The sequence below is a fragment of the Grampus griseus genome (assembly GCF_964374135.1).
Source record: "Grampus griseus genome assembly, chromosome: 7".
Lineage (NCBI taxonomy): Eukaryota > Metazoa > Chordata > Mammalia > Artiodactyla > Delphinidae > Grampus > Grampus griseus.
The window spans coordinates 69,631,191-69,654,301 of NC_139001.1; the positions used below are offsets into that span (position 1 = coordinate 69,631,191).

General features: G+C 34.3%; 1 protein-coding gene across 9 annotated transcripts in view; it reads right to left on the reverse strand.

Annotated features, from left to right (window-relative positions):
- The window catches only part of SLC4A10 (solute carrier family 4 member 10), a gene marked incomplete at both ends in the record, with an annotated part of 310,037 nt that overhangs the window by 166,685 nt on the left and 120,241 nt on the right, over nucleotides 1-23,111 (reverse strand). For all 9 annotated transcript variants that reach the window (XM_082658203.1, XM_082658200.1, XM_082658202.1 and 6 more), the window contains one exon: nucleotides 20,194-20,275. In XM_082658203.1, the coding sequence (XP_082514329.1) occupies nucleotides 20,194-20,275 (82 nt within the window). The remainder of the gene's footprint in view (nucleotides 1-20,193; nucleotides 20,276-23,111) is intronic.

The following is a 23,111-nucleotide window of genomic DNA, read 5'->3' on the forward strand; positions in this document are numbered from 1 at the left end:
CAATCTCCCCAAATCTAAAACTGCTCTAAAAAGTAAAGTCTTTTAATTTTTAAAAAAACTGTGTTTTCATGGTCATATATTTCAGGAAAATTTGTAAATATAAGATACCTTCGTGGTGGTGGGGGCACTTGTGTGTCTGTGAACATTTTTGGGAAACTAAGAGGAAACAGAGTTGGAGATATATTTAGGTTGGGTTTAAAGGAACATATTTATGTGATTCACAATCACTTCCATATATGAGTAAATTATTGTTAGCTATCCTGACTATCCTAAAGTAGAAATAGTTTCCAGTGGTCTAGTACCCACTGTGATAAAGTCACCTGACATTGTGCCACAAATGTTCAGGGCTGAAGTGGTGTGACAATATGCAAAGGAATCACAATTTGCCTAGTATTGGAAATATGTGGACAGTGGAAAAGAAGCAAAGTTTCAATTGCATAGGGCCAGAGTTAGTCTTTGGAAAATTCTTCCAAATCTTCAGGTAATATATGCAAGAAGCTTGATAGAAGTTTTAAATTTTAAGACAACTCTGAAAATTTTCATGAAATTGTAAATAAGTTGTAAAGATGAAAAAAACCTTTCTAGACTATAATTAATTTAAAAATTTAATTAATCATGATAAAGACAGAATTAATTTTTCATATTCTCAACAGAAAATAATATTTTAAAATCCTTGACATTAAAGGTCAATAATGTAGGGGGAAAATATTACAGAGGTATGTCAGGAAGTTATGTTACAGAGGTATGTCAGGAAGTTATTTAAAATATTATGCTATTTCTCCAAATGTTATGATTTTGTGCTATTTATCAGTTTCCAAATAAGTATTTGTTTTGATTTTTCTCATTAAAAATAAATATTCTGGGCTTCCCTGGTGGCGCAGTGGTTGAGAGTCTGCCTGCCGATGCAGGGGACGCGGGTTCGTGCCCCGGTCCGGGAGGATCCCGCATGCCGCGGAGCGGCTAGGCCCGTGAGCCATGGCCGCTGGGCCTGCGCATCCGGAGCCTGTGCTCCACAGCGGGAGAGGCCGCAGCAGTGAGAGGCCCGCGTACCGCAAATAAATAAATAAATATTCACCTTTGTACATAATTTGAATTCAAATTTTGAATTCTTTCTCTTAGAGAACCCCCAAAATGGCATAAGCTTCAGGCCCCACAAAGTCTAAATCTGTCCCTAATATGACTTACGTGTGGGCAGCTCCCAATTTTCTATCTCCAGCTCAAACCTCTTTCCCAAACTCCGAACTCGCATACCCATCTGCTTACCTGACACCTCCACTGCATGTCTAAAAGACATCTCAACATCAACAAGTTCAGGACTAAACTCCTAATCTTACCCAGCCCAACCCCCTCCAATAAATTGCTCCCTCCCAATCTTGTCCACCTCAATTGATGATAAAACATTTTTCTAGTTACTCAGAACAAAAACCTTGGAATCACTTTAGACTTCTCTTTTTCTCTTAAGCCTACAACCAATCCATCAGAAACTCTGTTGGAACAACTTTCAAAATATATCCAAAATTTGTCTGCTTATTATTTCACTTCACTGCTCTGGTCAGGGCCATATGACACCCAACCTGAATTACTGCATTAGCCTCCAGACAGGTCTTCTTGAGTCTACATTAGCCCCTACAATCTGTCCTAAACACAGCAGCCAGTGTGGCCCTCTGAAAAGACAAGTCAGATTATGTCATTCCTCAGCTAAACCTTCTAATGTTACCCTATTTCACTCAAAGAAAAGGCCAAGGTTTCCCTAATGCTCTATGAGGTCCTCTGCGATCTGCATGTCTCATTCCTGTCATCTCTTCCATCCACTCTCCTTCTGGTCTCCCCATCACTCCACTTCACTCTAGCCATACTGGCTTCCTTGGCATTCCCACTGCCACCCAGGAACTTACCATAGTAAGTTTTTTACTTATTATGCTTAGTGTTTAATTTCTAGCTTCTCCCAAAAGTTTTAAAATTTCAGAACAGCAGCGATTTTTAACTTGTTCATTGATGTATCCCAAGTATCTAGAACAGTGCTTGATAGTTCTTGGTGCTTAATAAAATTTTATTGTGCATGTAAATCTTCACACAGAGATGATACTTTAAGTAAAATACATAGACAATAGACGTAATGATGCATTATGCTACTAAATACACTAAGAGACTTAAGAATGGAAACAAAGCTAATGGCCACAAATTTCATAGCAACAATACTGAAATTGCCACAGTTTAGGGCTATGAAACTACAAAGAAAATATTTTCATGTTTCTGTACGGGTAGAGACTTATAAAGCAAAGAAAACTGGAACCTGGGTTAAAGGACAAGCTTTGGAAGTTAAAGGTTGACTGAATAGATAGAGACCATCAAAGAGATAGATACCTATCCCCCAGATTTATACGTTCACATTTCAAAAGATAATAAGGCCCCAGAGCTACCGGTTTGTATTCCAAAGGGTTTAACTGGGGACCTTCCCCTTGTCTTCCCTGCTATTTGTTTACATAAGGGAGGAAAGATTGCCCTGCCTCTCAAGGTGGAAAGGAGACAGCTATATAGCAGTTTCTATATAAATTCCCAGATTCATAATTTTGGGGCTCCCTTCCTGTGCATATAACCTCCTAGTTCTCATCACATCACCCTGAAGGGGACAAATGGGGCATGTGGTTATTGTTGTAAGAAATAATAACAGTTCTCCTTTGATCCAGAAACCTCATCCTTGCTTTTAGGACAAATTAAATAAATATATGTATTAAAAATTTATCAATATGTTTAGGAGATTTTCTACAAAGATTATATGAGATAATATAACTGGTATAAAATACTGAACATGGCGCCTGTCACATGATAGACACTTGCACTTGTGTTAGTTCCCTTCCCCCTTCAAGCTGCTCCCCTTCAGAGGCTTGAAGAAGAATGAAGGCAAAATAAAATTTCCTGTCCTATTTCATTGTCTTCCTGCTTTTCTATACATTGCCAACTTTTCTAAGCCCAACTATAATAACCCTGGCCTAAGGAATTAGAGAATCACCTTAGATCCTGTGGAACACAGTATACAAATAACATTTCCAGGTTAAGGTTATAAAATTTACCTACACTATTATATCCAAAATTTAATAGACGTCACTTAAGAACATAAAGAATTCAAGAAACAATGATAAATGTCATGGTTCTGAAATGAATTGACAATTATTAAACCTAACTGGAATTATTTTTCAAGATTATATAGGGAACAATTTTGATTTTATAGTAAATAAAGACCAAAAATTTAGTTTAAAGAAGGAATCTTTTCAAATGAGCATTTCTTAAATTAGTCAAAGTGGTCAACAAGAATTAACTTTATATCATATTTTTAAAAACCCAAATTAATAAAAATACAGATAATTTAGATATGAACATATTTTGAATAAGTGAGAATGGAACAATGTGCTGTTAAGAGAAAAGATTTTTTTTGAAATAAGCACGGAACCCTAGAATTTATTCAGAATTTACCTGTATGTCAGTTGAGGGAAAATACAATTTCCCCATTAGAAAAACAAAGGTTCATTAAAGGTAACACTGCTTTCTGAACACAAATCTTGCTAACAAATCCTGGATTTTTTGACACAAATTGTGTGGAACTATCTTGTCGAGCAGGTCCAGAATTATTGTAAATATTTTTATTGTATAAGAAATACCAGTACTGAAACAACACTTTATGTAGCTGTGGTCATAGTATACTGTTTACAAAATGCAGTGAGGAAAGAGATGCATTTGGGGATGGAAAGGAATCTTACTATGGTTAATAATAATAGTAATTACTCTCCTTTATTTAGCTGGCAGGGAAGGGGTCAAGCTATCTACTCTTGAAGAGAACTGTGTGTTTTTTCTGTGAAATGAATATACACAGCTGGTGCATAATTACTGAGTTGCTACAGCCTTTATTTAGACATGTCAATCATGGGAAAAGGTCAAGTACATTAAGCCAAATAAGCATGTGATCTTTAATTCCATGGAGACTCTAACAGAGTCAGAAAACACAACAAGGCATCATTTATCATAACATATCAAAGAACTCTAAGTCCTAGAGAAATTCTCTGCTGAGGGACAGCAATGGAGAGAAAGAAAAGAGACCTAGAGGGTGTAAGTGAGCGTATGTGTGCATTGCCAAGAGATACTATTAGGCTACTTACTGCACTGTTGTTTCTTGTGTTATTTTGCTGAAAGAATAAAAAAGCCACACCAATGCGGTCATAGTCACCTGACCCTAGGGCCGTATTTTTAATTATTACAAAACAAAGGGCCACATGACTGTGACTATTCTATACGGAAAATAAAAGTCTTAAAAGTACTAAAGTTGTTCATCAAAGGAACCATAGTTCTGAGATTTACTAGTTTAGAAGATACTGTGGCATATTTTAAAAAATACTATTTCTTATAAGTTTATAACACTATATTGAGCAAAACATAGTAACTAAATTACTGTGTATCTTGCAATAGCAGTGTTATTTTTCATCTTAGAGCACAATAAGCCTCAACATTTCTTGATTAAATGAATCCTAATAATATATATCTTCTAAGAAAAAAAAGAAAAGACAGGAGAATTCCCCATTTTTATAGGCTGTAAGACAGCTCGATGTTGGATGTTTACAGTGCTCAAAGGGAGGCTAATACAAATTAGTCAAGAAACAGGATAATAAGAAATGCTTATAGGATATGATCCCTGCACTTAAGATAGCCATTTAGTTGCTCAAAAATCAAGTTCAACAAAGAAAACAGCACGAAATGATACAAATGAGAAGCAGAAAACAATAACAATCTGCATTAAAGCTAATGTTCTTGTGTTGTATCAGGCATTAAACGCTGTAGGAGTTCATAAATAGAGTGAAATCAAAGATAACCTGGGCCATTAAGGAAGGTTTCAGGGAGAAGGACTTGAGTCTTAAACAAAATAGGTTTTGGATTAGCAGAGGAGTAGGAAATCTAGAAAAAGAAGATAATGTGCACAAAAACAGAAGAACAATTTTGGGTGATAATCTGAGGTGCATGTTAGAGCAGGGGAAAAATAAGGTGAGATAGAGCATGTATTTTTATAATCACAAAAGCTTGCCATTTCACTATTATTTTAAAACATTTATGTCTTGCTGTTTTTACAAGAGGGAGAAAAGACATCAACATATGTTCTGGGATACTTTTAAAAAATGAATGTAAAAGACAACATGGTACCCCCCATCTCCTCAACCTCATTTTAATTAAATTATGATTTCTGAACAGCCCTGCCACTTTGCTTCAGGGAAATACGTAGAAAATAAGCAAAATTTTAAAACTGTAAAATTTTCCAGATTTAGTTTTGCCTTGTATTAATCTGAAAGACACATATAGAAAGTGGCTCATTCTGGGAACTGTGGTAATTAAGGACAGAAGGGTTGCTTGGAAAAGCTGAAGACTTGTTGAGGAGAAAAACAGATTTCCATGAAGACAGTTGATGGAATTCAACTGTGAAACTGGAGGAATGAAACAAAACATCTGAAAGCAAAGATGGAAAATACTTGGCATTTCTGCATAGATGTTTACAAATAATAAATAGTGTTGCAGATTTTTTTAACGGCCACAATATTTTAGCAGCTTCTCCCATCAAATGGTAGAATCTATTCTTCTAATCCTTGAACCCCGGCTTGATCTTTGGGACATTAGCACATGTGATACAAAGACTTAGAGAGAGCTTGTGCCCTGGTTCTTCCCTCTACTGCTTCTCGGGACTTTCGTGCCACCATGTAATCAAATGTATCAAATCTATCTAATTTTATCACATACAATTGCCATTATACATTCTCTTAGCACCTCACATTTCCTTATAAAATTTTTCAAAATTTTGATTAAATAGCTAATTGTATAATCAGGTAATAATGCCTATGATAGGCTCTATAGGCAGTAATATGGTCTGTCTAATCATGTTCACATTCCCAGTACCTGGCATATTAAAAGCTCAATAAGTGTTGAATAAATAAAAGAATGACAACAAATCCAAACTCTTTTTTACTCATTTTATGCTGGAGTAGGCTGGAAAATTCAAAAACTGGCTCAGAGAAGGAGAGAGAACTTTGAGGAAGATAGGATTTGTACTGGCAAGTGAAAAATAGATAGCATGCCTTGTGAAGGGAGGCACAAGCACACAGAGCGTCCAGAGATATATGTACCTTGTTTTTATCGGGAAGTAAACAGAATTTTTATTTCCTTAAACATCCATTGTTTAATGAATGCTTTATTCATTAAATGCTTTATTCATTGCTCATGAATAAACATGCATTTATACTGCTATAGAAACAACGTTTCTTTTTTTTTTTACATTTTACAGGAAATTTTAGATGAAGACAATGACTTTACCTGACAGCAGTGGTGTGCTGGAACTGGCTTACACCAGTTCGCCAGAGTTAGTCGTGCACATCTCTTCCTAACTCTGTGTACAATGAAAACACTTCAGCAATGTGAAAGCAGCCATGAAAATTGGCAAATGCTACAAATTAAGACTATGGAGGCAGCAGGGAGGAGAGAGGGAAGGAGGGTTATCAGAACACCACTGCCTGGTACCTGGTGGGTACATAAAGATGGAACTTCCTAGTTTTTTAAGTTGTTGACAATTTTATATACCCATAAGTAATCTGATCAATTTACCTTAATAAGGCTGACTTCACTTTCTAGAAAGATCCACTTGTGCAGTTCTGTAATTACATGGATATTTAGTAAGTACCCACTTCTGAGTAAAGAGGATAAAATAATTATTTGGGGCAATGCAAAACCACAGAGCTAAGATGATGTTGAAAAGTGAAATTAAGGGGCATCCATTTTCATCCTCTCATTTACATAGAATCCTAAGAGCCTCTTAGGAAAAAGGGAAGCTGAACCCAAATCACTTTGCTTTGAGATTTAAAACCATTAAATCATTTCTGAAGGAGTATAGTGCCCTAAATGAAGACAAGCAGGAATGGATAACAGCCCCCCACTTCCACTCCCCATTAAGAAGAAACATCATTGATGGGAGGAGGGTCTGGACCCTTTTCCAAACTCAACAGCAGCCACTAGATTACTGCGTGTGTCTGTGTGTGTGTCTGATTTTAATGGCCCATTTTGTGACTTATGCTAAAGGCCTTTTTGACAAAGTCACTTTGGTACTAAGGAGCTTACTCTGAATGGGGAAAGGAGATGCATGCGTGCCCTTACAATAAGGGAAATAAAAACCTTGAAGTATAACGCTTAAGGCTCAAGGCAGGTTTTGGTATGTATGTATGTGGAGGAGGAGGTTGTGTAGCTGACTGGATAAACATGTACAGATAAACCAGGAAGGATCAACAGCTTTAATGGACAGGGCCTTGCACCAAATGATAGTGGGTAGTCACAAACTCCAGTGCAACTTGCATCATCCCAACTCCGTGGATGCCACCAGACTTCTAATTGCTGGTAGAAGATACTGAGACTAATAGGCTAAGCTCTCCAGGATTAAACACTTGTTGAAATCAACCATGAGGGGCATATCTAGTTTGTAAGGTCCATATTTTTGTCTCTTTTTTTTTCACTGCAGTATTACTAGTACCTGGAGTAGTGTCTGACACTTAATAATACGCATTAAATAGAGTTGGAGGAATGAATGAATGAAGGAATCTGAAGTCCCGTTAATTCTCACTGAGGGTGGCAAGAGGTTAGAGATATTAAGGACTGATTAAACCATTTAGTCTAAGTAACCCTATGGAACCTTGGAAGGAGAACCCCAGGACAAATGTCATACTTTCAGAATATCCAGGCAGGTGGTTCCTCTGCGTTATTATATTGTCAATGTTAACCAAATATGGCCTAACTTTATATCTCAAGATGATAAAGCCAGACATACACTTTCCATTAAGAAATTTATATCTGGTGATATTTTTTGCCACACCTACTCTACTTCAAATTTCTTTCTTCCTCATGAAAGGTAAAGAATAAGTTTCTGTGCTTTTCAAGAGGCATGAATCATTAATAGGACATTTTTTAAACCATTTATACAGAGCGAGCAGTCCTTTTCAAATTCAAAACTAATGAACTTTTCTTGTCAGAGAACTGAAAAACTTAAAGGTATTTAAATATTAAGCAAAGTTAACAAGAAATTTAAATTTTAAAGCATACTCTGGAAGTTCACTTAAAGATCACAGAATTTAGAGATGGAAAATTCTTCAGAGAGCACTTGATTCAGACCTCTCATTTTCACATGTGAAATAAACAGTAGTTGAAGAAGTTATCCCAATATTTCTAAAACTAAACATTTCTAAGTAGTCATACCCAATAGGGAAATTTTAACATCTTAGTTTATTTTCCTCATACAAAACTCTCCTATTTCTGTGTAACATAAAATGATGGTATATTTCATCTTCCATATAACCATCTTTCATATACTCTTAAGTTAGCAGTCATGTTCTTTCAACATATTCCCTTAGCATTTTCCTCAACTAATATTTGTATAGGATGACCTCTACTTTAGTCATATTCATCTTCTTCAGTGTGTCTACCTTAGGTTTATTCATTGTGTGAAAGTCCACAAGACACATATGGAACATTTTGGATACACCCATATGGACTCCTACAACACTCACAGGTGGAAATAACATTCCAGGAAGTGAATCATTCAGAGAGAGAATGAAGAATAAGAGGAAAAAAAAATCAAGGATAGATATAGAGAGAAACCAACAGTTAAAAGATAAATGAGAATTGTCAAAGGTTTGAAGAAATAGATGGAACTTCTCATATTATGTCAATGGGAGTATAAAACATAGATCAAAATTTTTAACTGTATAACTTTTTGACCCAGCAATCCTCCTGAGAATTATATCAGTAAAGTGCACAAGAAGACATATACAATAATTCATAGCAGCTTTGTTTAAAAGAGATAAATGAGAAATAAAATGTCCATTGATAAGGAATTGGTTAAATAAAGCACGGTACAATCATGCAATGAAATACTAAGCATAATTAAAATGGACAATATCAATATTAACATGGAATGATGTTGATTTTTTTAATGAAAAGAGAGTAGTTGAAAAGATTACAAATTGTACCATAATTTTACTTATATGTAATTTAGTTATAATTACATCTGTTTATGATATATAATTAAATTATATTCTTCTATAATATTAATTCTGTAATTCTGTTCAGAAATATTAATTGTATTTCTTCTAAACAGTAGGTTTTGGGGGTTGTTTTGTTTGCCTTCTTTATATTTTATACTTTTTTATATTTCTTGGATTTTTCTAACTCAAAATAATTTTTTGTTTTAAAATAGTTTTAAACAATAAAACAATTTTAATTTTGGGAAAAAAACATAGAAATGTCAGGCAGAGTAAGAGGGGCCAGTGGATAAAATAGAAAAAAATACCAAGGAAGACTACCTGAGAAGAGAAGCCAAGGGAGGGGTATGAGAGAAGAGAAGGAAGATCTAAAAACAAAGGTATAGTCAAAAGTTTTAAAAGCAACTGAGACTTCAAAAGGGCTGACAACAGGGGATCACTATACTTGGCAATTAAGAGCACTTTTTAAATAGAATGCATATTAATAAACCTTAAGAGAATATTAAAGTGAGATAGCATGAGAGAAATAGTATTTCAACTTAGTAAACATGACTTTCATTTTCATGATCAGTACTGTTAAGTGCATTGGTGTTGCAGACACTATTCTTTTGTATTAATCACTGTGATATCATAAAATGCTTTCCTGCCATATTGTCATCTAATTACAAAACAGCAATTTATCATTACATGAAAAAAATTGAGTTATACAAAGGAAAAAATAGGTACAATTGTAAATAATTTAGCTAGATATTAGAAATCCTTTTTCTAATAAGCCTGTAATACTTTTTGCACAGATGCTCCAAAGGTAATTTAGAAGCAGCTTTGAAAGTAGTCAAAAAAGAATATTCATAGTCAAGATATGGAAGCAATCTAAATGTCTGTCAACAGATGAATGGATAAAGAACACATGGTGCGTGTATATATATATATATATGTATATACATATATATAATGTATAATATATATAATGAAATATTACTCAGCCATAAAAAAGAATGAAGCTCTGCCATCTGTAGCAACATGGATGGATGAAACTAGAGAGCATTTTGCTTAATGAAATAAGTGAGAGAAAGACAAACACTATGTTATCACTTATGTGTGGAATCTAAAAAATAAAACAAATGAATATATATAAAAAAACAGAAACAGACTCACAGGTATAGAGGACAAACTAGTGGTTACCAGCAGGGAGAGGGAAGAGGGGAGGGGCAAGATAGGGGTACAGGATTAAGAGATACAAGCACTATGTATAAAATAGATAAACAGCAAGGATACATTGTACAGCCCAGGGAAATATAGCCACTATTTTGTAACATTAAATGGAGTATAATCTATAAAAATATTGAGTCAATATGTTTTATACACCTGAAACTAATACTGTAAACCAACTATACTTCAATAAGAAAAGGATATTCATAATGTTCCTTCTGCAGAGACAAGACGAAAGCTTAATCTACCAGCAGAAAATTAAAATTTTACTTTCTTTTAATCATTATTTCAATCATTTTGGTTTTCTATATTATCTTCCCACCTGAAGCTCTCATTAGGGGTAGAAATGATAGAGAAAGAAAGGAAAAAGAAGTAGATTTTTTCATTGTGCTTTCAGCAGTTCTGACAAACTAAGAGCAGTAGGGATGACTAGGCAGCCAGAAAAGAGGGAGGATAGAATGGGGTAGTGAACGATGTCACCAGGAGAAAGTATAAAAGACAGCATTCCAAAAAGTAACCTCAGAATACCGGTACACCAAATCGACTTAATTCTATTAAGGTTCCAGTGATGCTAGTACTGATAAAATTATAGGTGTGTGTAATCCAGAAAATCAAGAATATCACCTCTTTCAACTACTATTTAAAACTTGTTCAGTATTATCAGTATTTATCTCAATTGATATTTAAATGTAAACATTTATGTGCCGGGTGGCCACTGTTATTTTTTCCCAAGGAGGTCTAGAACTCAAGTGCCCTATTGACAGCACCAGTATGTAAACCACTTTGGAGAATAAAGAATATAAAACAAATTTTGTTCAGTGCTTATATACCATTAGCACTTAATTAATATTGGTGAATGATGATGACTTCACAAGAGAAGCCCTAATTGACTGGTAGCCCACCCCTGCTTCTATTGTGAGGAGATAACCTGTGGAGGCTATGATCACATGTAGCCAAGGAGCTTTAAAGTAGGATAGCTCTAGGGGAAAGATTAGCAGCTGAAATAGAGATTTAAGAATTTAATCAACAAGTAGACTAAGTTGATCTCCTTCACAATGTCACCTTCATAGTATGATTCCCATACTATTAAACTGTCTAACTAAATAATCAACGCACTTAAGTCTCAGACGTCTGGAAAACTCAAAACAGAAGTATACTGTTAATATAAACCTACAGAGTACATATTAAGAAGCTTTGGCCATTTGTGGTTTGTCTTCAAAGTATTAAATATTTTCGAAGAAAAATATAGAAGGATTAAAGGAATAAATTCTTTGCTGTAAAATACCCTCTTTTAATATTTATAGGATTATATTTAATGTAATGAAAAGGAATTTCTTTTCCTCTAATATATCTCTAAAATAGCAATTGATTGAAAATGTTACATATACACACACAAATATACAGTTCTCCTTATTCACAAAGGATATGTCTTAGGTCACATTACATAGCAAATACCTCAAATACTGTACTGTGCCTTTGATAGGTAGAGAGTAGTAGTAAATAGAGCCAGATTTATAAGGAACGATGAGGGAGATTAAGAATATGGGCTCTTATTCTAAAATCATCTGCCTAAAAACAGACATCCTAAACTAGGGATGGAAAATACATAATGAGGACCCCTAAATTAAGAAACCATACATTGCAGGATTTCTTAGCCACATATACACATTAGAATATTTGTTACTATACTCATTCAAACACATGTCTATAACTACTTGCAAATGGTCTAATAAACCAAATTTAGAATACTTTAGATCTTTCAAATTTACAATACACTCTAAAAGCAGACTGTAAATAACTAGCAAGTTACCACTCACTTTAAATAGACAAAATATCATGAATAAATTTATATATCAAAATAAATTGATGTGGGTTACATACAAAAATCATGTGAAACAATTAATATGAAGAAACATGGAACATGATCTATAGCTCACCTGAGAGTTAATTAGGAATAAAAGTAATTCCATTATTACAGACTGTTAAAAAACATTCTCTTATTTGGTTCTTATTTTTAGGATACCCTGGAGAAAAATAGAACAATTCATTATGAAATGTGCATAGGTGTCAAAGATAGTCAATTAGGGAATAAAATTTACTACTGGCTATTTTTTTCTGGAATCTTCAGTATTAGTCTATCTGCCTAATTCCCATCCTCAAATATATCCAAAGTGTTTGGCAGGCAGAATGTACAATTTTAAATGGATCCTATGTAATTAATTAACTTCACTAATTATTACCAATGGACCAAATACCACTTAGAATTGCCGTATCAAGTGACATTGAGCCTGTATCAACAATAGTAAATTGCACAAAAGTTAAAAACCCATAATAGCAGGAAAAACAGTTCTTTTCTTTTTCAAATAAAAGACATTTGGAACATGGAAACAATAAGATTATTCATTCTATGGTGCAGCAGAGACAAGAATTTAAAATAAGAGAACATGAGGTTATTATTAAAACTAGTCTCCAGTGGGACAGGCTTTTCCTTTTGTGGAAATGAATCGTCTAATGGGAATTTACTAACTGCAAAATATCTCAAATTTTTGCAAAATTATTTGGAAAACTATTGTAATAGGGGTACTAATTATCTAATTCATTATTGCTTCATAGGATAGTCTCAACTTTTTAAAAATAGTCATGATTAAGTGAGTAAATATGCCCCAGTCTTCCAGTTAATAAACATCTTGCCCCATTCAGTCACCTAAAAAACAAGGCTCCACATTATGTTTACTTCTATAACATAGTTGTTAAAAGCCCAGACCCTTGTGGGTTTGAATTCCTGCTCTTACACTTGCTAGTAATGGCCTAGGCAAGTCAATCTTTTGTGCTTTAGTTTCCTTATCTGTAAGATGGAGATGATAATAGTACTTACCTCACTGAGTAACTTCAAAAATTAATTCATTCTCCATTATTTGACCTACCTCATGCAAATGTTTAAACTTCATCTCTAGTCACTCTTTACCCGCATGCACACAATCCCAACGTGTTAGCTACACCATATTTGCCATTCCCAGAATATAACGGATCCTTCCTTCTTTGCCTTCAGAACTCTCATTCATCCTTCTAAGCCCATCTCTGTCTCTGTGAAGCCAACTTTTGTTTCTCTCAGCAGAATTCACTTTTTCCTTCTAATGGCAATTTTTGGAGATAAAAGATCAGAAAGAAAAAGATCTAAGCCTAATTTTTGGCTTTTTCTTTATTTTTTCAAATTATTTTCTACTTTGGTTTCAAAATAGTGCATCATAATTATAGGATCAGCACTTACTATCTTCTGTTTTTTAGTGAAAAACACTTTTGACATTACAATGATTATGATCAGAAAAGCATTTTAGTAAACTTAAGAGCTCAGGAATGCATTGGGTGAAATGAAGAAAGTGGGAGGGTATTATCATTAATAAAATTATGTTATATGATAGCTTTGTGCTAGGTATTTTACTTACAGTATCTCTGGACTTTAGGTCCACGATATATTAAGTGGTCCCCAAAAGAAATGAACTAGTAAACCAAAATTTTTTATCTCAAATAAAATGAGCAAAAATATCAAGACAGAGGTATAATTTTCTCTATTAAATTCCTGACTTAAAAGTATTTTACACTCTGCTAAAAGCAATACAGAATAAAGAAAATGTCTTTTTAATTTAATTCATAGCCAAGATTTAAATATTAGTTTAACTTTTCCATTAAAGTTTTAAATTTATGAATTCCTGAATATCAGATTAAAATGTAACTAGATTTATTTATCTTAGTACAGAAACTCCTATATTTATATGTTAAATATTTGAAAGCTAATTCAATATTTGATGAGTGTTAATTATGCACCTAATTACAGTATATAAACTTAACTTCTTACATGATTAGTGATATATTATTGAATTATATATAAATGAGATTCAATGCAACATATTTTTTTAGTACCTATCTAGTTTAAGAAAAACTGCTGGACCGATACCATGGTAGAATGCAAATACGTATAAGACAAAGATTTGTCCCTCAACAAACTTATAATCAAATAAGAATGATAAGAAATATATACATAATAATAATATAAGAAATGATGTAAATTCAGAAAGAGAGATCTGGAGGAGGAAGATAATTATTCTGCCAGGAGGGATCAGGTAACGCTAATGGATGGGCAGAACGGACATTCTATTCTTTGTGGAGAAGATGAGAAGGCACCAATTTGGTATGGAGCAACAAAAAGGTTTTGAACACAAAAGTTTTAATAATATTCTTGAGGTTTGATTGCATCTTCCATGTCCTCAGACTGTAGAAAAATAGCAGGTATTATTTTAGAAATATGTGCTAAAAGCATGGAAAACAAACAGTCTCTCTCTCACTAAAGAAGTTCTTTATATATCAGTGATTTGGGGGGAAATTTAACCTGTAAGGAGTAATGCAAGCTATAACAAGTGTAAAGTTAGACAACAAAGGAATATGAAGGATAAAATTGCAGGCATTCTACACCATATACAGAAATTAACTCAAAATGGGTCAAAGACCTAAATGTAAGACCCAAAACTATAAATTAGAAGGAAACATAGGGAAAGGCTTTATGACATTGGATTTGGCGAGGATTTCCTGGAAATAACACCAAAAGCTTAGGCAACAAAAGTAATACTAGACAAATTGGACTATATCAAAAAATTAAAATTTTCTGCATATCAAAGAACGCAGTCAACAGATCAAAAAGGCAACCTACAGAATGGGAGAAAATATTTGCAAATCATATATACCTGATAAGGAGTTAATATCTAGAATACATAAAGAATTCCTACAACTGAACAACACATTAAAAAATCCAGTTAAACAATGCACAAAGGACTTGAATAGACATTTCTCCAAAGATGATACACAAATGGCCAACATGCATATGAGAAAATGTTCAATATCACTAATTATTAGGAAAATGCAAATCAAAACCTGACACCCATTAGGATGGCTACTATCAAGAAAACCTGGAAAACTGCAAGTGTTAGTGAGGATGTGAAGAAATTGGAACCCTTGCACGGTGTTGGTAGGAATGTAAAATTGTGCATCTTCTATGAAAAACAGTATGGCAGTTTCTCTAAAAATTAAAAATAGAATGACCCTATGATCCAGCAATCCCACTTATGGGTATATACTCAAAAGAATTGAAAGCAGGGTCTTGAAGCAATATTTGCACACTCATGCTCATAACAGCACTAGCTAAACAGCACAGCACTATTTCACAATAGCCAAAAGATGAAAGCAATCGTGTCCATCGATAGATGAATGGATAAACAAAATATAGTATATACATACAATGGATATCATTCAGCCTTAAAAAGGAAAGTAATTTCTAATACTACAGCATGGATACACCTTCATGACATTATGCTAAGTGAAATAAATCAGTCACAAAAAGACAAACACTGCATGATTTCACTTCTGTGAGGTACCTAGCATAGTCAAATTCATAGACACAGAAGGTAGAATGGTGTTTGCCAGGGGGAGAAGGAAATGGAGAGATGTTGTTGAAGAGTTTCAGTTTTCCAAGATGAAAAAGTTCTGACACTGCTTATACAACATTGTAAATATATTTAATACTATTGAACTGTACACTTAGAATTGGCTGTGTTGATAAATTTTATGTTATGAATTTTTTACCACAAAAGAATTTTTTTTAATTTTTTTAAAAAAGCAATCCAGTTGTTGGGCAGAATTGCTTTGACTGGAAATCGATCCATTCAGTCAAAACGGCTAAATAATAACATATCATCTTCAGCTATTTAATTTTCTTCTCTTTGTTATCATTTAATTAATGACAAACTATTTTTAGCAACTTATTAATTTGCTCTTATGCCTGCAGAAAATATAACAATCGTCATATCTGAAAAAATAAAATATTCATTAAATTTTTTAAAAGTTCAGGCATCCATTCTGAGAAAAGCTGAACACGGCTGAACAATGAAGAGAGAATGGAGGTGTTTAAGAATAACTGAACTCCCTAACTATCCCTGACCCCCACCCTTTGCCCTGGTAACCATAAATTCGTTCCCTAAGTCTGTGAGTCTGTTTCTGTTTGGTAAATAAGTTCATTTGTATCATTTTTTTAGATTCCCTCCATATAAGTGATAAGGGAGTTTGGGATTGACATGTACACACTGCTATATTTAAAATGGATAATCAACAAGGACCTACTGTATAGCACAGGGAATTCTGCTCAATTAAAAAAAAAAAGAACTGAAGATGCACTGGGTTATTTTTATTAGGCCCATGTGGAAACTGACCCCACCTATCCATCCATCCACCCTGGAGTTTCAGGCTCAGTACAGTGTTGCACACTCTATAATGTTATCCTTTAGTCAGATTCACTGAGAAGTTGACTCTGGAATACATCTGTCTTATCAAGGCCTCTGCATACTTGCCACTTCATGTTCATTTGGTCAACACAGTGAACCAAAATGATGCTCTGCAGAACACCCACCCAGTCCAAATCCCTTTGGAGTCTATTATTATACAGGGTAGGAGAGTTAACACAGCCGTGGAGCAAGACCATAAATGTATATTGTTGTACTTCCCAAGAGAATGTTTACTTCTGGTACACCTTCTTGGTAGTAATAGAAAAAAAAAATGCATTTGCCACATCAACAGCTGCATACCATGTATCTGTGGTCATGTTAACCTGCTCTAAAAAGATTCTACATCTGAAACAGTAGCTGCAATTGATGCTACCACTTGGCCGAGTCTGCAGTAGTCCACCACCATTGTCTAGACTTTGACAAGTTTCTGTAGTGGCCAGACTGGGACATACTTTAGATCTATAAAGATGGCACTAATCTCTGCTATTTCCTGTCATATGCAATACTGATTTTCATTTACTATCATTGCCAAGGCAAGTACTTTCAGAGCCTTCTCACCCACTACAATAGTTCTTAATCCCACAGGCTAAAAAACCAATGTGATGGTCCTATCAATTACCAAGTAGGTCTATCGGTATGGTTCAGGGAACAGGAAAATGATCAATGAGTGGTTCAGATTCCTCAGGAAACAGACACTGAGACAGAAATTTGTGTTCAGGGAGTTTGTTGAAGAGAGCTATCAGCAGTAACACCTGTGAGGAAATGTGGGCTGCAGCATTTGGTAGAAGTTGAATTATGGTATATTTGCAATAATGGCCTCAGTTGACTCCACAGGAGGCTCTGAAGCTGAGAGAGCCTTTCAGAATTGTACCAAATTGAGGCAAGACTCTGGGCCTTTATACTCCTTCTCTGATAACTTATTGAATTCAGATGCCACAGGAGAGGTAGCTCCCTTCAGCTGAAGGTAATGTCTGGGGTAGCAATTCCAAATTCTAGCTCATTTAAAATAAATATCTATTGGTATATTTTATCTATGTTACTAAAGAAGCTCTTAAAAAGTGGTGCCCTATGGTAATTTTATTTCTTGAGGAACTTCCACACTGCTTTCCATAGCAGTTGCACTATTTTACTTTCTCACCAGTAGTGCACAAGGGTTCCAATTTCTTCATGTCTTCACCAACGCTGGTTATTTTCTGTTTTTTTTTTTTTAAATAGTAACCATCCTAATGGGTTCGAGGTGATATCTCATTACAGATTTGATTTGCATTTCCTTAATAGTTAGTGATGTTGAATATCTTTTCATGACCCTGCTGTCCATTTGTATATCTTCCTTAGAGAAACGTCAATAGTTCAAATCTTTTTATCACTGAATAATATTCCATTGCATTGGCATACTACATAGTTTATTTATCCATTAAAGTACATCTTGGTTGCTTTCAAGTTTTGGAAATTATGAAAGAAAAAAAAAAAACAGTGGTGCCCTTGTCTTTTTCTTTAATTACACAGAAGGAGAAGCTACCACCACCCTTATCCTCAGTAATGCCACCTTTCTCTCTGGTGCTCTCCCACTTACGTTATATTATATTATATGCTACCAGTTGATTTTTTCCTGAACCATGACATCCATCTCATTGCCCCTGCATTATTTTCTGATTCAGGGTAATCAATCTGGGAACCACTAACAGATCTATTAATTCTTTGTATGCATCACAACAGAATCCTCCACAGCATCCTCAAATACTGGAATGTTTATCTACTTAATATGATATGGGAGCAGAACAAATATTAAGAAAGTCAACATAAATAAGGTTTTTCTTATTTTCTTTCAAAATTCTAAAATGTTGCCTTTGCATTCTATGATGTTAATTTCAATCACCAGTGACTAAGTCACAGTATTCACTTCTGGGATTAAAATACCCACTATAGACATCAGCAAACAGAACAAAATCTGATTTATCCAACTGTGTTTTGCCAACAAGAAATCTCTTTTAAGAAGCATTGTACACTGTTACGTGTATTCCCAGTAAAAAGAAACGTATGTAATACATGTTGATACAACAATTAAAGTAACTTTATTAAATCTTATTTTTGTATTATGTATTTTCCATTCAAAGGGACCATTTAGTATTTTACTGTAATTATTTATAAATTACTGTTAACTGTTAATTATCTGTGTGTGGATTATCATCACAATCTTTAAACCCAAGATGATGTTTCTCTGGAATTGAGTATATTTTTACACTAAATTCTTGATTTATTAGGTTTTCTTGTGTGAGTTTAGTGAATATAAGCATAGCTTAAGTCATGGTATGACATAAGTAGGACAGTAACTATGCTGCTTTTCAAATCTAAAGAAAAATTTGCTTTATATTAGACATTACTGGGTTAGATTTTTCAAGTTTCTACTTCCTTCAATTTGTGTAATGAATATGGATAGCATGCAAATTACTATGCCTGCCCAGTAAGTATAACCTTTCCAGACCTTGGGTGCTTTCTGTGCATCAAGCAAAATGTCAAACACAGAGTGGGTATAGTTGTTCAAAGTTGTCTCTAAATAGTATGTTAACTCTTCTGTTATTTAATTGTTGTAACTACATATAAGACTCAATAATAATGAATTTAACCATAATTTAAGTGGCTATAATTCTTAAGGGGAATGAACACTTACTTTTCAGCTGCTGTAGATTATTAGGAGCTATCTCTGATTAGTTTTACTTAAGATGATTTGGGTTTCACTTTTCAACAAAAAGATGAAAAACACCACATACCTTGTATCTCACTAGTAATAATTTCTTGTTAAAAAATTAAGATGAACTAATGGCGTGTATACATTAAATTGCAGTGGAATAATAATTGTCAATTCTTATGTAACTCTTAGGCCAGGTACTATTCTATTTTTCCCTTATTTCTCATAAAAATTTAGGAAATATATTCCACTGTTATCCTTATTTTAACAACAGAGAAAACAGGTGCATAGAAGTTAACTAATTAGCTAAAGCTTCCATAACAAATAAGGGACAGAAGTGATATTTGAATCTAGTACAGTCTGGTTTCAGAGCCTCTATATTTTACCAGCTGCTAGACCATACTACCTCCCTGTTGAATTACCTGACCTTCTTCCTACTGAAGAGAATACACACAAATGATGCCTCCAGCCCTCTCTCATATATATCTCAGTAAAACTAGAATACCAATTGTCCTTAACTCCCTTCCAGTGACAGCCTACTCTGACAACACAGGGTGAATTAGATGCCCCTCCTGTCCTCCCCTGTCACATAACACCCAATATGTTGGTCTGACATAATTTTTTTCTTTTCATTCCCCAATTAATTGTAATTCCTGGAAGGAAGGATTATTGAAAGACTGGCACACAACACAGTACAGGAATATAGGAGAGGTTCAACAAACATCTGTTGAATGAATTAATGCTTCTCATTGTTTGCAGGACTGACTATTGGCACTCCAGGGTACACCAAAACAGTCATATCCATCCCACCACCACCACCATTATTACTCTGATATCAACTTTTGCAGTTCTCCACATTGCAACAAATTTCACATTTCTCTTTGAAACACCAATAGGTATCCCCCCACCAAAATAGTCTTACCTTCTAAATCTTCTTTCTCAAAGTGTGTTTTGAGAATAGAACGAGTTCCACCTCTATCCACAACTGCCTCTTCATCATTTCTCTGTAGAGCAGAGAGAAAGAAGACTAAATGATAGTACATAGATTCTCTTAATTTCAGCAAATAAACTTTAATGTGCTCTAATAATTTAGGGGTTTAATTCAGTAACATAAACCTACTTGTACCTGAATATTCTATTTGATTATCAAATGTTAGTTTACAAAAGACTAAGATTAATTTGACCACACATTCAGAGAAGGAATGTCGTTTGATTTTCCATGAAATTGAAGGCAGTCAAACATTCCAGTTGGCATCATTTATTAGTGAGATGAAAACTAGAAAACAAACAGTTATCCTGTCAATTTAGTAACATGTATTTTTTTAAAATTTTTATTTATTTATTTATTTATGGCTGTGTTGGCTCTTCATTTCTGTGTGAGGGCTTTCTCTAGCTGCGGCAAGTGGGGGCCACTCTTCATCGCGGTGCGCAGGCCTCTCACTATCGCGGCCTCTCTTGTTGCAGAGCACAGGCTCCAGACGCGCAGGCTCAGTAATTGTGGCTCACGCGGCATATGGGATCTTCCCAGAACAAGGCTCGAACCCGTGTCCCCTGCATTGGCAGGCAGATTCTCAACCACTGCGCCACCAGGGAAGCCCAGTAACATGTATTTTTATCTCTGATAAAGAATTCTTGTTAACACGATGACATTTTGAACTATACAAGGAAAATATGAAAATCATTAGTGCTATGTCAGGGAGAAATAATTCCACTGCCATTATAAATGGGGTTGGGGGGAGCTAATCTCTTGAAAGCAATTGGTATCAATTACTAGGTAAACTAAAACTCTAGTGACTTTGTTTCAGTATAATGCATTTTATTCAAACTAAACTGTAAATTACAATCATGTGCATTAAACCTTCATTCAGTTTCTATAGATTTTTTTACCTATTTAGAAGGGCTGGGCATAGGCTTTGTCTTCTGAACACTGTACACATAACTCAAAATAGTATACTCAGTGATTTGGTACTCAATAAAATAATGGGGGAGGTGTGAGCATAATCCATTTTGACCATGCAGGAATGGACAAAATATGAAATACTGAATGAAGTGAAACACAAATTATTTACAACTTTTATCTGTGAACACCCAGGTAAAAATTGCCTTAAAAGTGAATATCGAGTACAAAAGGAGAAATGAAAAGGTAGACTAAAGTTGAGTGAAACCTTTCAAGATCTATTTCTAAGCCTATTCTAGTTTATTACTATTAGAAAAGTAAAAGGTTTTTGCTTCTTCTCTGAAAGCTTTTTAATTCCTGAACATAATCTTAATAAAGATTTGTCCTCCATGTTTGACAAATCAGTACTTTCAACTGCAGGAGTATAGACATATTTCAGCCTAAAACGATCAGCTCTCATATGCTTCAAATGCAGCACAATATGCAGCAGAAGGACATGTTTTATAGCCTATAGTCCTGTTGTCTTTCTGACAACTTGTACTGACACAAGTCAGCGTAAAGTCTTTGAAATCAGAGTTAGATAAACTTATCCTATAAATGAGAGAAAATGAGAGAAAAATTAAAATGAAGATAGATTTCAGAACCCATTGCTCTTCTGTTTGGCAAAGTTTAAGAAAATCTGTTGGTTTAACCAATAATAGCAATAGAAAGACTAAAGTTGAGACTTTTATAATTTTCCTGAACCAGATAAATGCAAGTTTCAGCCTATTTTGAATCTGTTCTTGATACATTTACAGATCAAATTTACCCTCTGTGCAAGACATTTTCAAATATATGTCACACTAGAATACAACTCTGCCCTCTGGGGTGTTGTTAGGAAGAATGCCAAAAACTAAGTCATGCATCCTTGTTCAAAGGTCAGAAGGAACATTATTCCAATATAACTCAAAATGGCAGTCTCTGAAAACAACTGCAAAATGGAAAGCCTATATAGAATACATGAAGATGTTTCCCCCTATACAATAAATACTTGATTTTGATTTCAAGGACCTGAAATAATTTTCAGCTTATACAAAATGTTTCTTCCCCTTATTTATATAAAGCATGTATACTGTCCACGTACAAAAGATAATTCTGTTGAATCGCTAATGTTGAGATACTGAGAGAAAATGAAATTTTGCAGCAGAAGTAGAAATGGAATCTAAATAGGAAATAGCTGATTATTTAATTACTATGCAGGTTACAAGCAGAAGTGACCTAATTTTAATTTTTCTTTAAAAGAAAAAGAACTAGAAGCTAGAATATGAATATAACTCAATGTAAGTGACTCATTTTGTAGTTTCATATTATCCTCTTTAAATACTCTCTGGATGTTCCATATTTTCAGCTGAAAATTCCCAAGATACAGATTAATGTTAATACATATACTGAAATTCCTCTACTTTGGCTATAGCTCAAAAGATCACTTCAATATTATTCAAGACGTTTTAGCAGAATATTTCCCTTCCCCCTTATTACCAAGAGCAAGTAAATATGAGGTGTGATGATAGGAATGCAGAGGGACTTATGGCACTGGGTGCCAGTCTATGCAGTAATAGAGCAATAAGATATTTTCACTTCATTTTGAACTGTTACTATCTTTAGAATTGGTGAACATCAAATATATTAATGCACCTTAATTTCCATATGTATTTACTCACCTAGGAACAAATTTTAGCACTGTGTAGGGAGAGAACAAAAATATATTACATTGCCTTTCAATACAATTCACCCTTACTACACTGTTGGGTAAACGTTTATAAGATGATTGAGTCCAGTAAATAGTATTGTGTTGGGCTATATATTTCTCAATATGGGCCATGTTCCCTCCAAATTTAAAGCATTGCCCATATTGAGAAATATATATCCCAACACAGTCACATATTCATATATATGTAATCAAA